Here is a 22,024-nt window from a genome sequence, read left to right as displayed (position 1 = left end):
CTATGGAATATTTCTTGGTTTTGGGTTTTAGGTGGACTTGATGCAGACAAGGCAGAACATCCCTAGCCCCTGCAGGATAAGGCGCATGGAAGGGACGCAAAAGAGTTCCTGGTACCCTGTCCTTGTTGAATTTGAGTTTATTCATTCATTAAACAGGGCTTTACCCCTCTCCTCTTGAAAATGATTGATCCGGGTAGGGGTAGGAGCTCTGCAGTGTGGACAAATACAGTGTGGGGCCAGCCTGTTTCTAAGCATGAGCTGGGCTAGGGAGGGCGAGAGGAGTAAGAAGAATAAAGCAGTACGCGTCTGTGTTGCTGTTGTTGCAACCACCACAACAAACAGGGGAAGAAAAGTTTCCATGCTGCAGATCTCGCTGCCTTGAGAGAGCCCAGGGAAAAGTGTGGATGGTTGGATGGGTCCTGCTGGATTGAAGGGCCTGACAGTCTGTGATTCCCTGCAACAAATGGTAGTGGTGGGGTGTGTACTCACACACACAGACACACATGCAACGCTCAGCCTCCAATTTCAGCACTGGCAGAAGATAACAATTCTCAGTTCGCCTTTCCAGGGTTATTTTTGGCCGGGGCTGTTCGCTGGTGGCAAAAGTTTCAGCCCCCTCCCAACTCCCTCCCTTGTCCTTGTTCAAAAGAGAAACTTGGGCTTGTTAACGGCTCACTTGCGGGGAGACCCGGAGACAGGGCTGCGGTGGGAGGGAAGAGGGAGTGGGGGTCTGGGAGAGGTCCACAAATCCTGCTCAAGCTCTCACCACCCCACCCTCCAGGCTGTTTTCTAGCAGGGGGTGTGCTCCCGGAGAGAAGCGATCGTTGGGAAAGTCTGGGGCCAGGCGCGCGAGCAGGGTCGCCGGGGTCGGGCTAGCCGGCCCTGGGACACCCCGAGAGTGAGTCCAGCTGGGGCCCAGATCCTGCCGGCGCCTCGCGCCATCCGGCTGGAGAGGGATTTGGACGGGAGCAAACTTTCTGGGAAGGTAGAGGCCGAACTCTGCTGGGCGACGCGGAGAGGGAGGACTGTCGGTGCCGCGGGAGGGCGCAGGGCGCAGGGCGCGGGCCGGCTGCGGAGGGGGCCGGGGCCGGGGCGCGAGGCGGAGCCCGGGCGCGCAGCCAAGCCGGTGGGGGGGGCGGGGGGGGTAGCCCGGCGGGCTGCAGATTCCCTCGGGCTCCCGGGAGCCGCGGCAGGACCGGCCAGGAGGCGCCATGGAGGGGAGCCCCATCCCGGTGCTGACGGTGCCCACCGTGCCCTACGAGGACCAGCGGCCGGCCGGCGGCGGGGGACTGCGGCGGCCCACCGGCCTCTTCGAGGGCCAGCGCAACTACCTGCCCAACTTCATCCAGAGCGTGCTGTCGTCCATCGACCTGCGTGACCGCCAGGGCTGCACCATGGTGGTGGGCAGCGACGGCAGGTACTTCAGCAGGACGGCCACCGAGATCGTGGTGCAGATGGCCGCGGCCAACGGGGTGAGTGACCTGCCCCGGCCGACCCTCGCCTCCCGCCGCGCCGCCGCAGTCCGCGGGCCCCGCCCTGGCCCCTCCAGCCTGCCGCCCCGCGCCCGACCCCCATCCCCACCCCCACCGCCACCCTGGCTCCTGGCTCTCCCAGGTCCTCTCCTCCCGGGTCCCCGAAAGGCCTTCAAGGTTCCGCCTCCAGGGAACCTGCCACATCGCCCTGAGCCCTCCCCGGCTCTCTGCCCACGTCCCGCACCTGCCCGCGTTCCTTTTGGGCCTTCTCTTCCCCAACCCTTTAAAACTATCTATTCGGACCGCATTCACTACCCTCCCTCCCCCCACTTCTTTCCTAAGCTACCAACATAGTGGTTACCCCCTTCCTTCTTTTTTCTCCTGTGTCCTATCTGCAGTTCTCTTCTTCCCCCTAAATTTTGGCTCTGCCAGATTTAACAGTAGTGTTGTCTCAAACACACGCGTGCGTACACACACACACACACACACTCCAGTGTGGATCCCTGACATGTTTGGCAAGAGTAGACCCTAAAGATTTTTAATATACGTGGTTCGTTAACCCAGTGGAATTACTTCACTATTAATCTGATTGGGGTAGAGCTGGGGTGGAGATCACATTGATGGCATACAGCCTGGGCTCTCAGTGGTGTGTGTGTGTGCGTGTGCGTGTGTGCGTGCGTGTGTGCGTGTGCGCGCGCGTGTGTGCGTGTGTGTGTGTGTGTGCGTGTGTGTTGGGGGAGGTGTTATCTCTCAATGATCTGAAATGAGACTTGCCATGCCTTTCTTAAAGCAACTCCTAACTTCTCTGCAAGAGGCTCTTTGGCGGTTGACAGCATTTTGTACCTCTTCTCCCTTTCAGTTTTCATCCTCAGTTCCTCTCTCTTCTCCCACGACCTCTGCAGACCTTGGGTTTTTCTCCTTCTCCCTCCTTCCTTTCTGTCCTACAACTAGAAACCCCTTCTGGCATCAACCCGTACCCCTGTGTCCTCCTTCCCAAACCCCACAGCCTCTGTGGACTTCTGCAAGAGGGAGACCTCACTTCAGGGGTCTTTGTGAGAAATGTCTAAAAGAGTCATTTCAGCCTCGTTCATACAGTCAGATCCCCACACATAGTACATTTAAGCGGAATGCCTACAGATGTATAAATGAGTGCGAACATTGAAAAAAAGTGAAACTAAACAACTGTCTGGCTTGTGGATTCCCTTTCTCCTTCCTGAGCCCCTCCTTTTAATTTTCTCCCTTCCTTTCTTTCTTTTTGTTTTTCAGTCTTTGGTGTTGTCCACGCTCCATGTTTGTCTACTCTGATTCCCCTCTCTCAGTGTTTTAGGGGTGGGGAAAGTGGATTTTTTTTCCCTAAATAAAAGAACCCAAAAGCAATTGGGAGAAAAGCGCCGAGGGGTGACATGGGTGGTGGAGCTGGGATTTCCAGCCCCAGCAGATGATGCAGCTGGTGATACAGGACTTGTATTTCTCTCTGGCTCCTTACTTGGGATTGATAAAAGTTGGCTTGAATCAGGGAGTTGGAGAAAGGTTGACAAATGGTCTTTTACTCTTGTCTGACAAAGCTGTTCCCGTGGGGTGATGGAGAATAAGGAGCCTTGGGAGAGCTGGGGCAGCCCTCATACTCCTTCCTGGGCCAATTTTTCCAGCGAATGAGAGAAACATCCACTTATTTATTGTGGGTGAGGATATTTTTGAAGCTACAGTTGTCGATTTGCAGGGGCAAGGTATTATTATGCTTTCTTATTTCTTGGCACACGTTCCCATGAAGACTCTTCAACTTGTTACTTCAATGGGTCTTCTCTGGTAACTACATTTTATTAACTTTAAGGGTGGAGTTTATTTTAGGAGATAGTTAGCATGTTAATAAATGGTTAAAATAGAGCCATGCTTAACCTCACGGTTGTTACAAGGACAGAATGACCAGTCCTAATCCACCCAGAATCACCATCTCTTCAATAATCTGAAAGTATTACTTCTAGAATGGGTGGGTATGGGTGAAGGGAATGGTCAACATTTATCAAAGTTTCAGGCAGCAAGTTTTAACCAGTCTTTTCCTCATTTTGTTCATCTTCTTGAGGGCTTTTTGCTCAAGCAAAGTGAACAATCAGAAGGCTGGCTTCAGGAGAAAAGGGGTTTACCGTGAGCAAAATTGGTCTTGAACGATGGCAAATTAATGGGAATGCACTTGTCTCCTGACTTGGCCCGTAGAGTTACACTCAAGAATGAGGACCTTTGATTCTAAAAACTTTGCCCCTCTTGATTTCCCATTGGGTATTCATAAATGGGCTAGAAAAACAGTAGAAAAATAGAATTTATTTTCTTTGAACTGACTTGAATCTGAGTGGGTAGGCTGCCTCTCTGTATCTGAAAAATCTTGGTTTTGATAGAAAAAGTTAATTTTACTAAGCAGTTTAATATAACAAACTATAGTTGCTCTTTGATTATATAATTGCTAGAGGAGAAGAGAAGTTTGAAATTTCCAAAATGATGAACTGCACTACTTATGTTTTAGTATATCATAAAGTTTGAAATAGATTCCCAGACATATACCCTGTACAATTTGGGGTAAAAAATTTTTTATTGTAAAATTATGAAAATTTCAAACTTTCAGAAAAGTGGAGAGAATAGAGAAATGACATCCATATGCCCATACACTAGGCTGTTAACTTTTTCCTATATTTGTTTCATCTTTTTTGAGGGCTAAAGTATTTTAAAGTATATTTTAAAAATGACATTTTACACATTTTATCCCTAAATTCAGTAGGGATCTCTAAAAACCAAGAATAACTTTCTTGATAGTTACAATATCATTATCATCCCAAACAAAATATAAAAGGATTTCTTCATTTATTACCCAGTCCACATTCAGATTTCCTCAGTTATTCTGAAATATCTTTTGTCGCTGTTTCTTCAAACTAGTTTCTTCTAATCAAGGAATACATATTGCACCAGGTTATATCTTAAATCTCCTTTAACCTAGAAAATATCTCCCTCTTTATTTTTATTCTTTGTTAATGAAATTGACTTATTGAAGAGGCTGGGTCGATTGGTTGTCTTGTAGAATGCCCCCCTCTGCTCCCCATTTCTGGAATTTTCTGATTTTTTTTTTAATGGTGTCATTTAACTTTTAATTATATTCCTGTGTGTGTGTGGGGGGGGGGTAATCAGAAATTGGTTCTAAAGGCTTAATTAGATTCAGGCTCAACAAAATTTTTTTTTTTTTGCAAGACTATTTTGTAGGCGATGGTGTATATTCATGTTGTATCGTGTCAGGAAACAATCTCTGGATGACCAGTTGTTCATGATACTGAGATGATTATAGGGCTGTTGTGGTGATTGCTTCTGTTTTCCAGGCTTTTCCCCCTTGGCACTGGCCAGTAGCCTGTGGGGCGAGGTTTGTACCATATGAATATCTAGTTCCAGTCAAACTTTACTCAGTTGTTTAGCATCCTGGCTTGAGTAGATTATTTCATTAGCAGTTTCAAAATGATTTTTGAATCCTCTAATCCCATCTACATGCTTCAGCTAGCATTTTTCTAAAATTGGGTATTTTCCTCACTATTGGGCTCTCCCGTAATATACTTCCTTCTAGAAAAGCAGAATATATGTTTATTTCTTTCCCTTTTTAAAAAAAGATTTTATTTATTTACTTCAGAGAGAGAGAGAGAATGAGAGATAGAAAGCACGAGAGGGAAGAGGGTCAGGGGGAGAAGCAGACTCCCGGCTGAGCAGGGAGCCCGATGCGGGACTCGATCCCAGGACTCCAGGATCATGACCTGAGCCGAAGGCAGTCGCTTAACCAACTGAGCCACCCAGGCGCCCTATTTCTTTCCCTTTTTAAATTACCAATTTTCAGAGTCAGGATTTGGTGAAATAGCCACTTCCCCTGTTGACACATGAATTTGTCTGGCTTTGCTTTTGCTCTTTTGAGTATCACTGTGGACTCCTGAATTTTTATATAATCCATTTGAATGAATTTGTAAATAAGTGAGAAGACATTTTTACCTGTTTTTGTAATTTTTATATGGCTGTGTGAACTTATTTAAAAAGTCCCCAGAAGTATTTTTATTCTCTTTTAAAGATATAGACTGTGTCATAACATATGGGGCAAAAGAAAAATAACTACTAAGTATGAGAGTAACTAGCATCATTTAAATGAATTGCAAAACTTAGTTTGTTACTAATTTAAACTTAGTTTGTAAGTAAGTGATTTTTTATTATTATGTTAATCACCATATCCTATTTCTTTTTCCATTTGCTTCAGATACTCTTCAGGGGTTTAGATCCTCTAGGTATCAATTTATTTTACTCTCTTAAAGATTTCAAGAGCTAAATGTAAATAATGGCTACATTATGAATAAACACCTTTGCCTTTTTCTCGGTGAATCCGTCTGTGACTAAGGGCATCTCTCTCTTTCTCCTCTTTGTTCTAATCTTTTTTTTTTAAGTCCTAAAATATCTTTAATATTGGACAGATGGCAGCACTATGTCTGCCTGAAGATGTTTCTGACTTTCTAAAGTCTTCTGTCTCTGGAGATGACACTATATATCATCACTGTCTGATGGAACTTTTAGAACTTTTTGAGATGATGGAAAGGTTCTTGTAATCTATCCTGGCCACTAGCCACATGTGATTATCAAACACTCAAAATGTACCAAGTGTGACTGAAGAACTGAATCTTGTATTTTATTTAATTTTAATTCATTAAAATTTAAGTTTAAATCACTGTAAGTGATTAAAAGCTGTCATACTGGGTAGCACAGCTCTATAATTCAGCATTTAAAATGTGGAATTTTTTTTTTTTTATGGATCCAGACTGTTACATCCAAAAGCAACTATAAGTTAAATAAACGTAGGTCACCAAACACCGTGAATGCATATTTGGCAAACCCAAACCAGATTTCTTCATGTGATAACCACACTCTCTTTTGACTTGAGACAATGAGGTATGGTAGACAAAGCACTGTATCAGCAGCTGGAAGGCTTGCTTCCTTTTCCTAGCTCTGCCATACAGGCTGCCGAGCAAATGCTTCAGACTCTTGAAATACCTAGAAACCACTTGTTTCCTCATCTATAAATTGGGTATGAGAGCATGGCTGCGTTATCCTGGGAATCAAATGAAAGTGTTATGTAACATCCATAGCTTTAAGAAATGTAAGGGAATATTATTATGGTCAACTGAATATATCTCACAAAATAATGATTTGACTGCATGTATTGAATAAAACAACTTATAACTCCGTTCCAAGTTTTAGCCAAGGGAAAATCCATTTGTTGATTTGCCGCACACTATGCTGGCCATATGATGATCAGCAATGGTAATAATCATATTAGCATACAGTTCAGCTTACGGAATCAGTTCAGCTTACAAGAACTTCTCAATGCCTTGTGAAATCTTTTAGGGGTGGAGGTTGAAGTGCAATGGTATGAAGAAGGCTGGGTCAGCATGGGACTTGGGTGTGCCTTCCAAATGGGTGTTTGTACCAGTCGTATTTGATTCCAGTGGGCCATGCAAAGGTGGTCGTTCCAAAGAATGGGAGTGCATTTGCCCTGACATTTACTAGAGCTCTCTGGGGAACAAAGAAAAGGAGCATAGATTTGGAAGGGAGGCAGAGTGGAATATGGCGGTGTGTGGGATGTAGGGAGGGAAGAAGTAGGCAGCAGGAGGGGGAGCCTGTGTTTCAACATATAAGCCTTCTTTACTGGGATGGATCTGGAATTCTGGGATGAGCTGGCGTCAGGTCTTGTCTCCAGAAGGGAAAAAGAACTGGGTGGTGATTGGTCTGTATTTCTACTGGTGTTCACTACAGAATAGGTGAATGGAATGAGTTACTATGGCCCAGACATTAGGAAGGGCAGGCTTGTAATATACAAGAAAGCCCTAAAGAGCTTGTCATAACTTTTTCTCGCTTCCCTTCCCAAATCCCCATCCCTGAATTGTGGAAATGGGAAATCTATTATATGGGCAATAGCCAATTTTAGGGTGCCCTTGGTTCCATCTATCTCCCTGTTCAGTTAGCTCATTCTTGAATCTTTTAGCCTCAAGTCGTCATTCACTTTTTTTATGGGGAAGGAAAAGGAATGGGAGAGGTTTTAAGAACAGCTGGGCCCTCCCAGTTGCTGGGGTGGGTTATTTTAAGCTTTGTTTAATGTGCCCAGAGACCCAGATGACATTTTTAACTAAGCTGAGTTATTAAATCTTGTGATAAAGCATAATGATGTTTATTGAAAAGACAGACACACATCAGCAACATTATGTGTGAAACTTGCCTGAGGAATTTTCTATAAAACATCTGTTCTCTTTGAGCCCTTCGTGAACTCTGGAAGTTTGATATTTTCTGTACAGAGTTGAGGGATAGAAGTTGGAACCTAATTTTGAGAAAACTAAGCATAGGTATTGACTTTCCTCACCTTACCCTTCATGTTTTGGGCCCTGGCCACTCTTCTGTTAGACCAGAGTAATGTAAACAAATACTGGGATAAGATTTGAACAGGATTATTTGAGAATAATAGGCAGGGGGGGAAAAGATCTGAATTTCCCAGGGATCTTTAAATTGAAGGTAGAAAACTCAGTGTCCTTTGTTAGACTACAGCTTTGACAGTTAATTGCAAACATTCAAGATTTGGCCAATATGCCTCTAATGTTTATACTTGTGGAGCCAAAGGAAAAAGTTTAGGCCCTTTCATCCGACTTGACTCTCACTAGTTGTGAATAAGAGGATATCTAGAATATACACAAGACATGTTAAAATCCACATTTTCTGAATCTTTCATGTCCTACATTTTTAGTGATGGTCAAATTTTGGAGTGATGCTTGTATTTGTACGAAGAGAAAATTTTCAGGAAATTCAAAGAAATCCTTCTTCTTGGCATCAAATCACAGAAATTGTTCTTTCCCTTTCCAAGTTTCTGGTTATAGGGGTTTTGTAATGTAATATTTAATTATTGCCTTTCTTTTGTTTTCCTCCAATAAGAGTCCTCTTTTGTAGCTAGGGGTATTTAGTTTTATATTTAAGGCTTTCTAATGGAAAGAGAAAAGAAGTTGAAATCAGAAGACCAGAGTTTATAAGAAATGGTTAATTTCTACACCATATGAAAAGCTTTTCCAAGTCAGTAAAGAATTCAAGAAATTCAAAAGAAATATTGTCAACTACAACAACGAACATATGAAAAGGAGATCGTCCTCATTAATAACTGGAAAAATATAAACAAAAACAATCCATCAATTTGAAAAAAACCGAAAGTACTCAGAGCTGGTATGAATGTCTGAAAATTGTCATGCGAATGGAAGTTAAATCGATAGAACTTTTTGTCCAGGCATTTTAGCTGTGTGTATCAAAATTAATCGAGTACTTGTCTAATAATCCACCAGTCCCTTAATCTGAGAATCTATCCTGTAAATTTTCTAATACAAACGTGGAAATGTCTACATACAAGAATACTCGCCACAGCATTTTGCAAAAGAAAACCTTGGAAACAGGGGCGCCTGGGTGGCTCAGTCGGTTATGCGTCTGCCTTCAGCTCAGGTCATAATCCCAGGGTCCAGGGATCGAGCCCCACATCCGGCTTCCTGCTCGGTGGGGAGCCTCTTCTCCCTTTCCCTCAGCTGCTCCCCCTGCTTGTGCTCTTCTCTCTCTCTCTCTCTCTCTCTCTCTCTCTCTGGCAAATAAATAAATAAGTAAATAAATAAAACCTATTTAAAAAAAAAAAGAAAACCTTGGAAACAGTTTATATGTTCAATAGTAGCAAACAGGTACCTAATGCATGACACGAGCATAACACTGAGGCATTAAAACCGGTAAACAAAGGAGGCGGATCTATACAGTACATGAAAAAGATATGAATGATAGTTTGTTCAGTAAAACAAAGCAGTTGTAGATTAAGAAGAATATAGTTCCGACTTCTATCCCTCATCTCTATAGAAACTATCAAACTTCCAGAGTTCACAGAGGGCTCAAAGAGAAGAGATGTTTTATAGAAAATTCTTCAGGCAAGTTTCACACATAATGTTGCTGATGTGTGACTGTCTTTTCAATAAACACCATTATGCTTTATCCCAAGACTTAATAAAGCAGCTCAGTTAAAAATGTCACCTGGGTCTCTGGCCACATTAAACAAATCTATAATGTAGGCATAGAAAATAGGGTTGGAAGAACCTAACTCTAGTTAACAGTTAACAGTGAATACATCTGTGGTGTGTGTATGGTAGGGGGTATGGGTATGTGGTTGTGTATGGTGGGGAAGGAGAATCCTTTCTCTTTCTACTTCATATACTTCTCTTTATTAAATGCTCATACATGGTGTATGCATTGCTCTCATGATTAAACACACCAGGAAAAAATAATAAAGAAAAAAGGAGAAGGTCTGGATTTGAATCCCAGTACTACCGTTTGCAACTTGTATGAATGCAGAGAAGTCAAGTGGCTTTCCAGGGTTGGTCTCCTCATTTATACAAATAGGGAAAGTAAAACCACTTGCCCCCACATCTTCCATGTTTGTTGGGAGGATTATAATCAATTGTTTTATTTATTCTCATAAGACAACTATTACCAAGCTCTTTTCCTCTGATTAGAATAAGAGGACCTGGGCATATGTGCTTTGTAGTCTCAGTAACTTTACTGACCAGAAGGTGCCTGTTGATGTGGTGATCCCAGTTGCTTTGGTAAGGCTTCCTCTTGACGTTTGGCTTTCTTCCATGCTGTGGGCTAAGGCTTGGGTGGTGACTGCTGAAGTCGCCCTCCCATCCTCGCTCCTAGTGTTTGTGCATGTCTGTATGCACACACACACACACACACACGCACACACACTCTCGCTCATGCACACACACCCTGCCACAGTACTTGAGGTGGCAACAGCTGCTCTGGCATAGACTTTAACTCCAAGGACTTTTTTTTTGCGGGGTCTGTGCATTATTTCCTGGTATGAATGAGCTAAGTCAATGCCATGCTTTTCCACCTTAAACCTTTCTGAGGCTCCGGTTGCATTCAAGTAGACCCCCCCTCCCCTACTGAAGCCAGATCTTAATCTGCTCATTTCATGAGGATTTTCAAGCCTAATGGACTGGGCCATGTGAGAGATTACTGAGAGGAACAGAGCAAGCAGAGGCTAAGAGACTCCACGCTAATCTGCTGAGTTGTCTGAAAATGCTCAGCTGCCGACGCTAGAGATGCATTAAAGTATTTTGTCAGGATGTTTGTCAGGGTGTCTGTTCCCGCAGCCTTGCCGAATGTTTGGTTCAGAGGCATAATCTTTTTTTGGACAGGATCTCCCAAATGTAAAGTGACAGATGCTAATGTGGAATATAATACAGAAAACCCAGCCCTGCTGTCATAAATAACGGTAAATTGTTTAATCTTGCTGAGTTGTAAATCTATTATTGCCAGAGGTCTTTAGTTCACTGGAACATAGTATGAGGAGTGGGGGCACTTAGCAAATGGGCAGTAATTGTTTCCCAACCAGACAGAAACGGGTCTGATGGAATTTATTTTAAAAGCCACATAAATGCATTTTAATTGATTGTGACAACTACTCAGGAAAAAACACATGGCTATAGACATTGAGTTTTTTTGGGGGGGGAATATGTAGGCAACGCACACACATATATATTCTATCTATAAAGATGGCAAAGATACTGAATTTTTTGTTATATATATAGCTTTGTTTTATATATATTTCCTGTCTACCTATGAAGGTGCCAGGTGGAAAGTGTTTTTAAACATTTAGAGGGTTTATCAAGTAGCATATGTATGTATGCATGTGCACAGGATACCGTCCCCGCCCCCAAATACATATCTTCTTCCCTGGATGTCTTCAACAGGAGAGTAGACCAGATGTCAGGAATGTTGGAAGACTACATAGAACCAAAGGAGGTGGCTAAGTGTTCCTAAATGACCTATGGTTTCTAGGATAATAAATAGAATTGGGCTAGAGTTGGATGGGCCAATAGTAAGACATATAAGTAGAAGAAATCATACTGTTCTAGGCGAGAATGTGTCTTGTAAGAGCAGCTCTCTAGTGAGCCCAACAACATGGGTAAGGTAGCAGGTTATAGCATATCCTAGCAGATAGTGCAAGTCAGAGGCACAGATATGAAAATGAAATGATCCAGGTCAAGGTGAGGGTACAGACCTGGTCCTGTCGCTCCTTACCATGGACTTCAGCAGTTTCTCAGTGAGCAGCCTTGGTGGTTAAAGAAGAAAGAAGACAATGCATTTATGTAGGCATGTTACAACTAATTTGCTCTTTCATTGTTGCCAAGCTATATTCAGTTTAATTTATTTCATAGCCTGTGTTTACTACTCAAACATTTTTTAGTTTCACAAGTAAAAACTTCAGGTAAAAGAACACTTTTTAAAAAATTTTATTTTAAAGAGAGAGAGAGAAAGAGAGCATGCATGCATGCATGCAGATGGGGGAGGGAGGGGCAGAAGGGAAGGGAGAGAGAGACTCTCAAGGAGACTGCGCTGAGCTCAGAGCCAGACATGGGGCTCGATCTCAGGACCCTGAGATCACGACCTGAGCCGAAACCAAGAGTCTGATGCTCAACCGACTGTGCCCCCCCCAGGTGCCCCAAAAAGCACTTTTATATTGGTCAGTAAATGATGCTACATTTAAATATTGGAAGACTTTACATGTGCTAAAATCATATTGTGGGAGAGTATTTAGTGACACAGAAACATAGACACCAGGGACGGGCTGGATATATTAAGTGAAAGATGTAGATGACACAAATAATCCCTCTTGTAAAAATACGGAAATATGTAAATGAAAGAGAGAGAGAAACAGAGATACCAAGACACAAAGGGTACACACATAATGTGAACAGTGTTCATTTTTAGATATAGAGATGACTCTTATTTTCTTCTTGCTTATGTGTGCTTCCTAAATGTCCAAAAAAGGAACATGTATGTATGTTTACATATATATTTGTAATTAGAAAATCACTGTAGGTTAGCAAAACAACAACAGATTCATTCAATGACTATGAATTAAGGAATTCATACATAAGAATTAAGAAATGGCTCGAGGAAGAGGAAGGAAGGCAATGGAAGCTCCTGGAGTCTTTATTTGGTGCAAGACACTGAACTGGAGCTTGCTTACATTACCTCTTCTCACCTCCCATCTTTTAGAATAACAAACCCAAGACACAGGGGGATCTTGCCTGAAGTCACTTAGCCAGTAGGAGGCAAGGGCAGTTTTTATATCCTTGCCCTTTGGACATGAAAATCCCGGTTTATCTCAGGGCACTCAACTCTGCCTTCTTGACCCAGGTAGGTCCAGTGGTTCCTCTGCAGGTCTTCAGTTGGGTTAAGCACCTCATAAAATAACAACAAACAGATCCTTTCTTATTTCAGTGAGCCAAGTCCTATACATCAAGGCAAAGATTTCAGTATTTTCCAAGTGCTGACTTACCTAATTACTAGGAGGGACATAAGTTCTAATGTCACCACCCCCATTTTGCACCCGAGGAAAGCTCAGTTGCCTGATCCTCAATGAGATCTCCAGAATTGGTGAGTTGGTGGAGGAATAGAACCTGAGCCAAACTTCTGGGTGCCCATGACTTTTCTGCACCTGTTCAGGTGTTAGGGACCGAATGTCCTAACAATCTGTCTTGGTTTGATTCTGGTAGACTCTCCTCTCTCCTTCCAGCCCCGAAGTGTGTGTGTAAAGACTTCCAGGGGGACAGGAAGCTGAGGATGGGCTCAGTGGCTCCCATCTGGTCTCCATGTAACAAAGCATATAACTGCATCATTATCCATGTGCAAATGGAGAAGTCCCTTGATGTTTGGATAACCACATCCATGTCTTGAGTTTGTTATTTCTCAAAATTCCACTTAGCCATCTCGGGCTTACTCATGTGCAGCCCTGCACAAAGGCTGACACGCCCCTCTGACAGCTGGGACCAAAGCCCTGCCATCATGGCGGCTTGGCTTTGGGCTTGCTTTGTGGGTTTTGGTTTTTGTTTAACTATGAAGACAGGAAACAGGCATCTTTGTGTATATGGCTTTCTGTGCACTTTGGAGATGGCTGTGGTTGTGGCTGTGTGGTCCGCACAACACTCTGGGACCCATCAAGGAAGCTTCTGTTTATGGCTCTCTTCGCTCTCTGATTCACTTTGGGAATGACAGGGATATGACACAGTGAGTGGAGGATATTGGGGAATGTCATGCTTACTTTTCCTTGTCTCTCTCTCTTTGGGACTCTTTTTAAAAAAATGACTATGTAAAGCTCAAAGGAAATCATAGGAGGGAAGTCATAGTGAAGGGAGTTCACACATGAAAACAATCCTGCGTTCATTAGTGTTACGTTCCTGGGAGAAACTCATTTGGAGTAAAAAATCTGCCTCTACTCTGAGACCCTAGCCTGGGGGTTTCAGCTGCCCATCACTGCTCTCTAGCACTTTGAGCTAATTAGAAACTGAACTCATTGCTAAATCTAATTTAGAAGAATAGTTTGTTAGTGTTCTGAAAGAGGGAGATATGAGAAAGAAAATTAGTATTTTTTTAAAGATTTATTTATTTAGAGAGAGAAATTGGGGGGAGGGGCAGAGAGAACGAGAGAACCTCAAACAGACTCCCCACTGAGCGCAGAGCCGGAGGCAGGGGCTCGATCCCACGACCCTGAGATCATGACCTGAGCTGAAATCAAGAGTCAGATGCCTAACTGACTGAGCCACCCAGGTGCCCTGAGAAAGAAAATCATCTTAAAAATTAGCTGTATAGGGTGCCCAGTGTAAAGAAATGGCCGGGCTGGGAGAAAGCTTTCTGAGATAAAATATTCTCTTTTCAGGACACTGGTCCGTGGCATGTGGAGGGCACACTGATTCCCATTCGGGGGTGGAGCAGTAATGATGCAGTCCAGGTGAGGTTGAAGCATCCGTGGGAGGTACCGACATCAGTTTAGGAGACTAGACAGAGAAAGATGATTAAGTAAGGGCACCCTGGGCAATGTGGCTAATTGCACGCTGGGCCCTGCTATATCTTCTCTTGCCCAAGCCTTTGGAAGTCCTGCCTGGGTAGGAACAAGCTCAAGCTGGGTCTGTCTGTGTATCTGTGTGTGTGGGAAAGCATGTGCCTCAGATAGGTCTGCGGGCACCTGTGTGATAGTGTTCACGTGGCTTCCTGTGGATCCTGGGAGCCATACGTGTGTACCGCCCAGTGTGTGTGTACGTGACAGGGCATTAGGGGCCCCCTCGCGCCTCTTTGCGAGTGGGAACGGAAGGACATGTTGCCCAGGAGCGGGTGCAGCCCACTCTGGTTCCCTTTCCTCCAGCCAAAGCCAGACCGAATGGGGATGGGAGTGGCGATTCCCCCAATGCCCGCTAGGGGAGGGTCGGGGAGGGAGCCGCAGGACGCCTTGATGTGGACCGCCCCCCTACTCCCCATTGTGGTCTGGGTTTCACTCAGGAATAGAAGTCAGACGCTCCCTGCTCCAAAGCCCTAAACAAACGCAAGGCTAATTATGTAAGTAGACCATTTTCTTCTTGCAAGGTATCGTCTGCTGCGTTGGCGGAGGTAGTATTTCTAGGACTTTTTTTGGAAAGTGAAATGGTAGCTTAAGGGATAACCTGCTGTCTAAAAGTGAATTTTAGTGGGTGGCTCAGTCAGTTAAGCGTTTGACTCTTGATTTCAGCTCAGGTCATGATCTCAGGGTCGTGAGATCAAACCCTGCACCAGGATCTGTGGCGGAGTGGGGAGTCTGCTTGAGACTCCCTCTCCCTCTGCCCCTCCCCACACTTGCCCACATGCTCTCTCCCTCTCCCTCTCACTCTAAATAAATAAATAAATAAATAAATAAATAAATAAATAAATAAATAAATAAATAAAATGAATTTTAAGTGTTTGAGGAGGGTAGGGCGCCAGGGTGGTTCAGTCAGTTAAGCCTCTGCCTTCAGCTCAGGTCATGATACCAGCGTCCGGGGATCGAGTCCCGCATCAGGCTCTCTGCTCAGTGGGGAGTCTGCTTCTCCCTCTGCCTCTGCCCCTCCCCATGCTTGTGCTCTCTCTCTCTCTCTCTCTCAAATAAATACATAAAATCTTTGTAAAAAAGTAAGTGTTTGCGGAGGATGATGGTAACTTAATGTCGTGCTTAATTTCACAAAGGGTTTTTCTTTATGGGATCTCATCTTAAGATTCTCAGCTTTGCAGATGAAGACAAGAAGCCTTAGAAAAGTGAAGTGATTTGTCCTCCTCTGGGGTGGAGGCCAGATTCACATCTAGATCTTTTAACTTTGAAATTGAGTGCTCTTTCTTTAAACAACAGGGCTTCCAAAGGTTATATTTCTTTTATCAGTTGCTAGCAGGCCAGAAGTCTGAAATCCAGCAGGGTCTTATACTTCCTCTGGGGGCTCTAAGGGTAAACCATTCCATGCCTCTTCTAGCTTCTGGTGTGGTGGCTGCCATATTCCTTGGCATTCCCTGGCTTGTGGCCGCTTTACTCTGATCTCTGCCTGTCTTCACAGTGCTTCTTCTTCTGGGTGTATCTTCTTTTCTGTGTGTCCACTTCAGTAAGAACAAAGCTCTTCCCCTTCCACGATGGAAGTGGTCCCAGTGTAGTCAACCTGCAACCAGGTGGTTAGCTGATCACCCCGGGAATGGTGCCCTATTAGGGACTCAGTTTTGGTTTCTGTCGGGTGCCCACTGGTGGCTGTAGCCAGGCTGGCGAGAGGAAATCCATGTTGCTGAGTCCGTGTATAACCTCCCTCCTTGCCACCATGATCACTTTTTCCCTGAACCCATTGGTCAATGACAGGAGTGGCTACAGGGGAAGGAGGCTGATCAGTATTCACAGACTAGGTCATTCTACCGCTTGATTCTTAAAATCATTCTCTGCTCAAGTCCCCTTTTAGGGAGGATTTGCGGGGGATACAAGTATCTTCATGGTTTTTCATGTCTAACTTTAGAAGAAGCTCTATCACTTGCTCTTGCAGCTCCTCCAGCCCTTATTATTGCCTGAGATGTCCCACAATTAAATTTATATACAGTGTTCAGCATTACCTCTTTTTAAAGATTTTATTTATTTATTTGACAGAGAGAGAGACACAGTGAGAGAGGGAACACAGCAAGAGACAGAGTGGGAGAGGGAGAAGCAGGCTTCCCGCTGAGCAGGGAGCCTGATGCGGGGCTCGATCCCAGGACCCTGGGATCATGACCTGAGCCGAAGGCAGATGCTCAATGACTGAGCCACCCAGGTGCCCCTCACATTAACCTTCTTAAACAGAATATATATTACCTTTTCAAACAAGAAATAACTGAAATTTGGTTAAGATAAAAAGTTGGTCTATAATCTCAACTACTTGATAAATAAATTGTATATATTTATTTCTGTATTTTTTCCAAGTCCTAGCCCCAAAGTGAATATAACTTTACATTGTGTGTGTGTGTGTGTGTGTGTGTGTGTGTGTGTGTGTGTGTGTTTAAGTAGGCTCCAGTGGAGCCTAACATGGAGCTTGAACTCACAACCTTGAGATCAAGAGCTGAACTGAAATCAAGAGTCAGCTGCTTAACTGACTGAGCCACCCAGGCGCCCACACCTTCCCCCTTTAACAGTTGTTTCTTTACAAGCAATTTTTAAAAATGGGAGAGACAGAAAAATATGAACAAAGGTTACAAGTAGTTTTTAGATTCATGAACCTACAGACTTACTCCTTGAGGGCAGTGACTAAACCATATTTATTGCTGTATCTGTAGGGTCTTCGACGTTGCCTGTTTCATGGTAATCCTCAATAAGATGAGTTGAATGACTAAATAAATTTTAACAAGAGCATGTGGAACATGATTTATTATGGCTCTGGATAACAATATGAGTATAATTATTGCCCAATGTCTTTCCCATCTTGACAAATGACACCATCATCCCTTAAATTATTAAAGGTAGAAATCTGGGAGTAGATTCTTTTCCTCACTGCCCTTGTATTAGTTGTTCATTGCTGTGCAAGAAATTATGACAAAACTTATGTCCTAACATGGCAACGAATATTTATTTTACTCACAGGAGATAGTTTGTTCTGACTTGGGGACTCTCAGGAAGTCACAGTCACGTGTTGGTGGGGGCTTTGTCATATGAACGTTTGGTGCAACTGGAGGATCCATTGCAACATGGCCCACTCACACAGCTGGCAAGTTGCTGCTGGCTGTTGGTAGGAGACCTCAGTTCCTCTCCCTTTGGGTGGCTGCTACGCAGGGCTCCTTGCGTGTCTTCAGGACAGAGTGGCTGGTCTCCCTCAGAGTCAACAATCCAAGACAGAGAAGTAGAAGCTACAGTGTCATTTATGGCCTCACCTTGGAAGTCATGCACTCTCAGTTCTACAGTGTTCTACCAATCACCAGTTCTGCCTTATTCACTGTGGGACTTAGTCAGAGGGGACTGCACGAAGGCACAAATACCAGAAGGCAAGGATCATTGGGGGCCATCTTGAAGGCTTGCTACCAGAGTTCCTCTCTTTTATATTTCATTCTAACTATGTGTTCTTTTCATTCTCCTTCCAAAAAAGAGTCTCAAATAGAATCCCTTCTCTTTGTTTCTTCTGCCTCTAGCCTAGTCCAAGACACTGTCCACACTCGGCTCCACTGTAATATTCTTCCATCTGATCTTCCTCTTTTGGCTCTTGTCACTCTAATGCATTTCTCACATAGCAGCCATTCATTCATTTTTTTCGGTGAATTCATTCAACTTATTTATTGTGATCTTACTACAGACTAGATTTGTTCTAGGTTCTCAAAATATAACAATGGATAAAACAAAGCCCTTAGAGCTTCTGTTTAGCTGGGAAATAAGTAAACGAATAATATGGAAAATATTAGGTGGCAATATGTGTAATAAGGAAGATTAAAACAGGGTAAAGGAAAGAGAGGAAAATAGAAAACTTAGGGATGTGTGGGTGCTATGTTATATTGGTCAGCCAATGGTGCTATCTCTGAGTAGTTGACATTGGGACAGAAACCCAAAGGATCGGAGAAGGAGGCATATGCATATCTGGGTAAGAGTGTCCAAAGCAGGGTGCCTGGGTGGCTCAGTTGGTTAAGCGACTGCCTTCGGCTCAGGTCATGATCCTGGAGTCCCGGGATCGAGTCCTGCATCGGGCTCCCCGCTCAGCGGGGAGTCTGCTTCTCCCTCTGACCCTCTTCCTTCTCGTGCTCTGTATCTCTCATTCTCTCTCTCTCTCAAATAAATAAATAAAATCTTTAAAAAAAAAAAAAGAGTGTCCAAAGCAGAGGAAAGAGCAAATGCAAAGGCCCCGATCATGCTTGATGTGTTTGAGGAACAGTAAACCTACCAATGTGGCTGGAGCAGAGGAGAGAGGGAAGTAGAGGATGTCAGGTAATGGGGGTTAGGTCATGCAGGGCCTTAAAGAATATGATGATGACTTTGGCTTTACTTTGGGTTTGTCATTGACATATTTTGCTGACACGATATGACTTGCTTTCTGAAAAGATCATTTGGACTACTCATTTCTGTGATCTTTTAAAATGTAAATATCACATCACTTCCACTGCTTAAAGCTCTTCAATGAATTCCCATTGCACTTAGGATAAAAATCCAAGCTCCCTTAGCTATTATTTTATTAACATGTTTATTTTTATTATTAAAATTGACACCCTGTTATTCTCTTTCACAGAACCCTGCCGATTTCCTTACCAATACATATCAAACTAGTAAATATTATTATTAGGTTTATTTGTTTATAAACTGTCTCCTCCACTTGAAAATCTGTACTCTGGGGATGTTGTGGGTCTTTCCATACTAAATCATCCCAGGACTGTTTTGTTCTTGGAGCTCTTGTGTTTGCTCTTTGTACATTTTTTCCTGTATTTTCCTCATTTTCATATTTGGTCAGTGACCTACTTCTAGCAATGCTGTAGTTGGTGCCAGAGCAATTTTGGCGTTAAGCTGGATGCTAGAGCTTACCTTGGCTTGTGGGCTACAGCAGTACTTCTCACATTTTAATGGACAAATGAAGTAGCTGGAAGTGGGGAGGGAATCTTGTTAAGGTACTTATTGATTCTTCCTCAGTGGGTCTTGAGTGGACCTTGAGGTTCTGCATTTCTACCAAGCTCATAGGTGATGGCCGTGCTGCTGATTCTTAACAAGGGGATTTGATCACCAAGCTTGGCTGAACGTGGAAATCACCTGTAGAGCTTGAGTATTGGTAATTTTAAGGCTTCATTCAGATTCTGAATTGTCGTAACATTTGAGAACCACTGGATTGGATGACGTTGGTCTCTATTTTAAGACAAAGCATACTGAGTAATACTCGGCAGGGCTATGTGGCTTTCTTTTTTAAAGTCAATTTTGTAGCTCTAGGAAGACTCTGACCACACCCATGGATGACCTCCAGATCTCTGCCTAGCATGACTGGGGAGTTTTTTCTGGTGTCTCCAGCACATGTTGTCAGTGGCAGAAATAAGTCTTGCCTTCGTAAGAGTGGTCGTTCCGAGGGCAGTTAAATACACCCGCTGTATGACGAGGCTATAGTAAGCCAGGTCCCTCCTGTATGAGCTTGTCTTGAGGAAGAGAGAGGAAAGGGGTGAAGCAGAGAAGCACTCCATTTCTTTTTTCTTCTAATTTCTAGCATGTTCACGTGTAGAGTTTCTAAGCCAGTAACAAACTAAGAACGTCTTGTGTAGTTCAAGCTAACCTCTTGGTCATCAAAAGCGGATGTTTCAAACTACTAAATATCAATGAGGCAGATCCAGTTTGCAGCCTGATAATTGACTGCTAGATGTGGGTGCCCCAAAGGTGTTATAAAGACAATGCCAGAGCTCTCCTTCACCCCTTAACCTGAAGCCCACTCAGTTCCTTTTGTCAAGTGATTTACTGTCTATTAACAGAGCCTGGGGCACTTCCCAATGAAATGCCTCTGATCCCATGTAACTGGATTGATTTTTTTCTTTGGCTGATCTAGATTGGACGACTGATTATTGGACAGAATGGCATCTTGTCGACACCTGCTGTTTCCTGCATCATCAGGAAGATCAAGGCAGCTGGTGGAATCATCCTAACAGCCAGCCATTGCCCTGGAGGACCAGGGGGAGAGTTTGGAGTGAAGTTCAATGTTGCCAATGGAGGTATGTGGCTTAGGATATGCCTTAATCATCCTGATTTCTGTCCTCTTATGTCGTTGTAGTTTTATTTGTTAAAAAAGATGTATTTATGGGGCGCCTGGGTGGCTCAGTCGTTAAGCGTCTGCCTTCGGCTCAGGTCATGATCCCAGAGTCCTGGGATCGAGCCCCGCATCGGGCTCCCTGCACAGCGGGAAGCCTGCTTCTCCCTCTCCCACTCCCCCTGCTTGTGTTCCCTCTCTCGCTGTCTCTCTCTGTCTCTCTCTCTGTCAAAATAAATAAATAAATACATAAATCTTTAAAAAAAAGATTTATTTATTTCAGAGAGAGGGAGAGCATGTGTGAGAGTAGGGGGGGGTGCAGAGGGAGGAGAGGGAGAGAGAGAATCTCAAGCAGACTCACACTGAGCATGGAGCCTGATGTGGCCCTCGATCTCACAACCCGAGATCAAGACCTGAGCCAAAACCAAGAGTCAGATGCTTAACTGACTGTGCCATCCCATGTCCCCCAGCCATCGTAGTCTTACAATGACCCTCTGATGGTAGACAAGCAAGGTGGAGGGGAAATGGTTCAGAAAGTTCCAGTGAGGGGCTGTATTAGGTTTCCCTAGAGGCACAGAAGAGTAGGCTATATAGAGATTTATTATAAGGAATTGGCTGGGTTCTGGTTCAAGATGGTGACGTAGGAATATCCAGAACTCACCTCCTCTCATGGACACACTGAATCTACAGATATATAGACCAGTTTCCTCTGAAAAAACCCTAAAAACTAGCAGAGCAGCCCCTTTACACAGGGCAAATGAAAGGGAAACTATGTTAAAGTGGGTAGGAGAGGCTGCGACACAACCTCACCATAAACCTAACTGCTGGCGAAATAATCCACCACCTGGAAGGAATGCAGAATGCTGAGCTTCTCTCCGAGGAAGGAGGGGTTTTTACTCTACATTGGGTACTCCAGCTTTTAAGACTGACACCGAGGAGGGGGGCGCAGCAAGATGGCGGAGGAGCAGGAGACCTGGATTTCGTCTGGTCTCAGGAATTCAGCTGGATAGGGATCAGACCATTCTGAACACCTACGAACTCAACAGGAGATCGAAGAAGAGAGTAGCAACAACTCTCTGAACAGAGAAGCGACCACTTTCTGGAAGGTAGGACGTGCGGAGAAGTGAATCCGAGGCGATATTCGGGAGGATAGACGGCGGGGGAGGGGGCCTCCGTCGGCCGCTTCTGGCAAGTGCTAGAGCCGCGGAGCACAAAATCGGACCTTTTAGAAGTTGGCTCCGTGGAGGGACGTCGCTCCAGTGGCTAAGCGGGGGGTGGAGCCCTCGCGGGACAGTGTGGACTCAGGACCCTCGGGGTCACAGAAAGACCGGGGGTGCCTGAGTGCAGCAGAGCTCCCAGGGATCGGAGCGGGGAAGCCGGCTGCAGAGACGGAGTCGAGGCGGGGCTCTCAGCTCGGGGTTGCCATAAACTGTGATCCGCGGCCCA

General features: G+C 44.2%; 1 protein-coding gene across 3 annotated transcripts in view; it reads left to right on the top strand.

The window, feature by feature from the left end:
• Window positions 1-1,134: 1,134 nt before the first annotated feature.
• The window catches only part of PGM5 (phosphoglucomutase 5), a 207,739-nt gene continuing 186,849 nt past the window's right edge, over window positions 1,135-22,024 (top strand). For 2 of the 3 annotated variants that reach the window (XM_025891657.2, XM_025891656.2), the window contains exons 1-2: window positions 1,135-1,472; window positions 20,381-20,543. In XM_025891657.2, the coding sequence (XP_025747442.1) occupies window positions 1,212-1,472; window positions 20,381-20,543 (424 nt within the window). In that variant the 5' untranslated portion in view covers window positions 1,135-1,211. The remainder of the gene's footprint in view (window positions 1,473-20,380; window positions 20,544-22,024) is intronic. The other variant, XM_025891655.2, reaches the window with a different exon arrangement.

Source organism: Callorhinus ursinus, unplaced genomic scaffold (assembly GCF_003265705.2).
Source record: "Callorhinus ursinus isolate GAN/ISIS: 27379988/994484 unplaced genomic scaffold, GSC_fseal_2.0 scaffold28, whole genome shotgun sequence".
NCBI lineage: Eukaryota > Metazoa > Chordata > Mammalia > Carnivora > Otariidae > Callorhinus > Callorhinus ursinus.
Note: the sequence above shows the minus strand (reverse complement) of the source record. Positions and strands in the feature narration are given on the sequence as shown.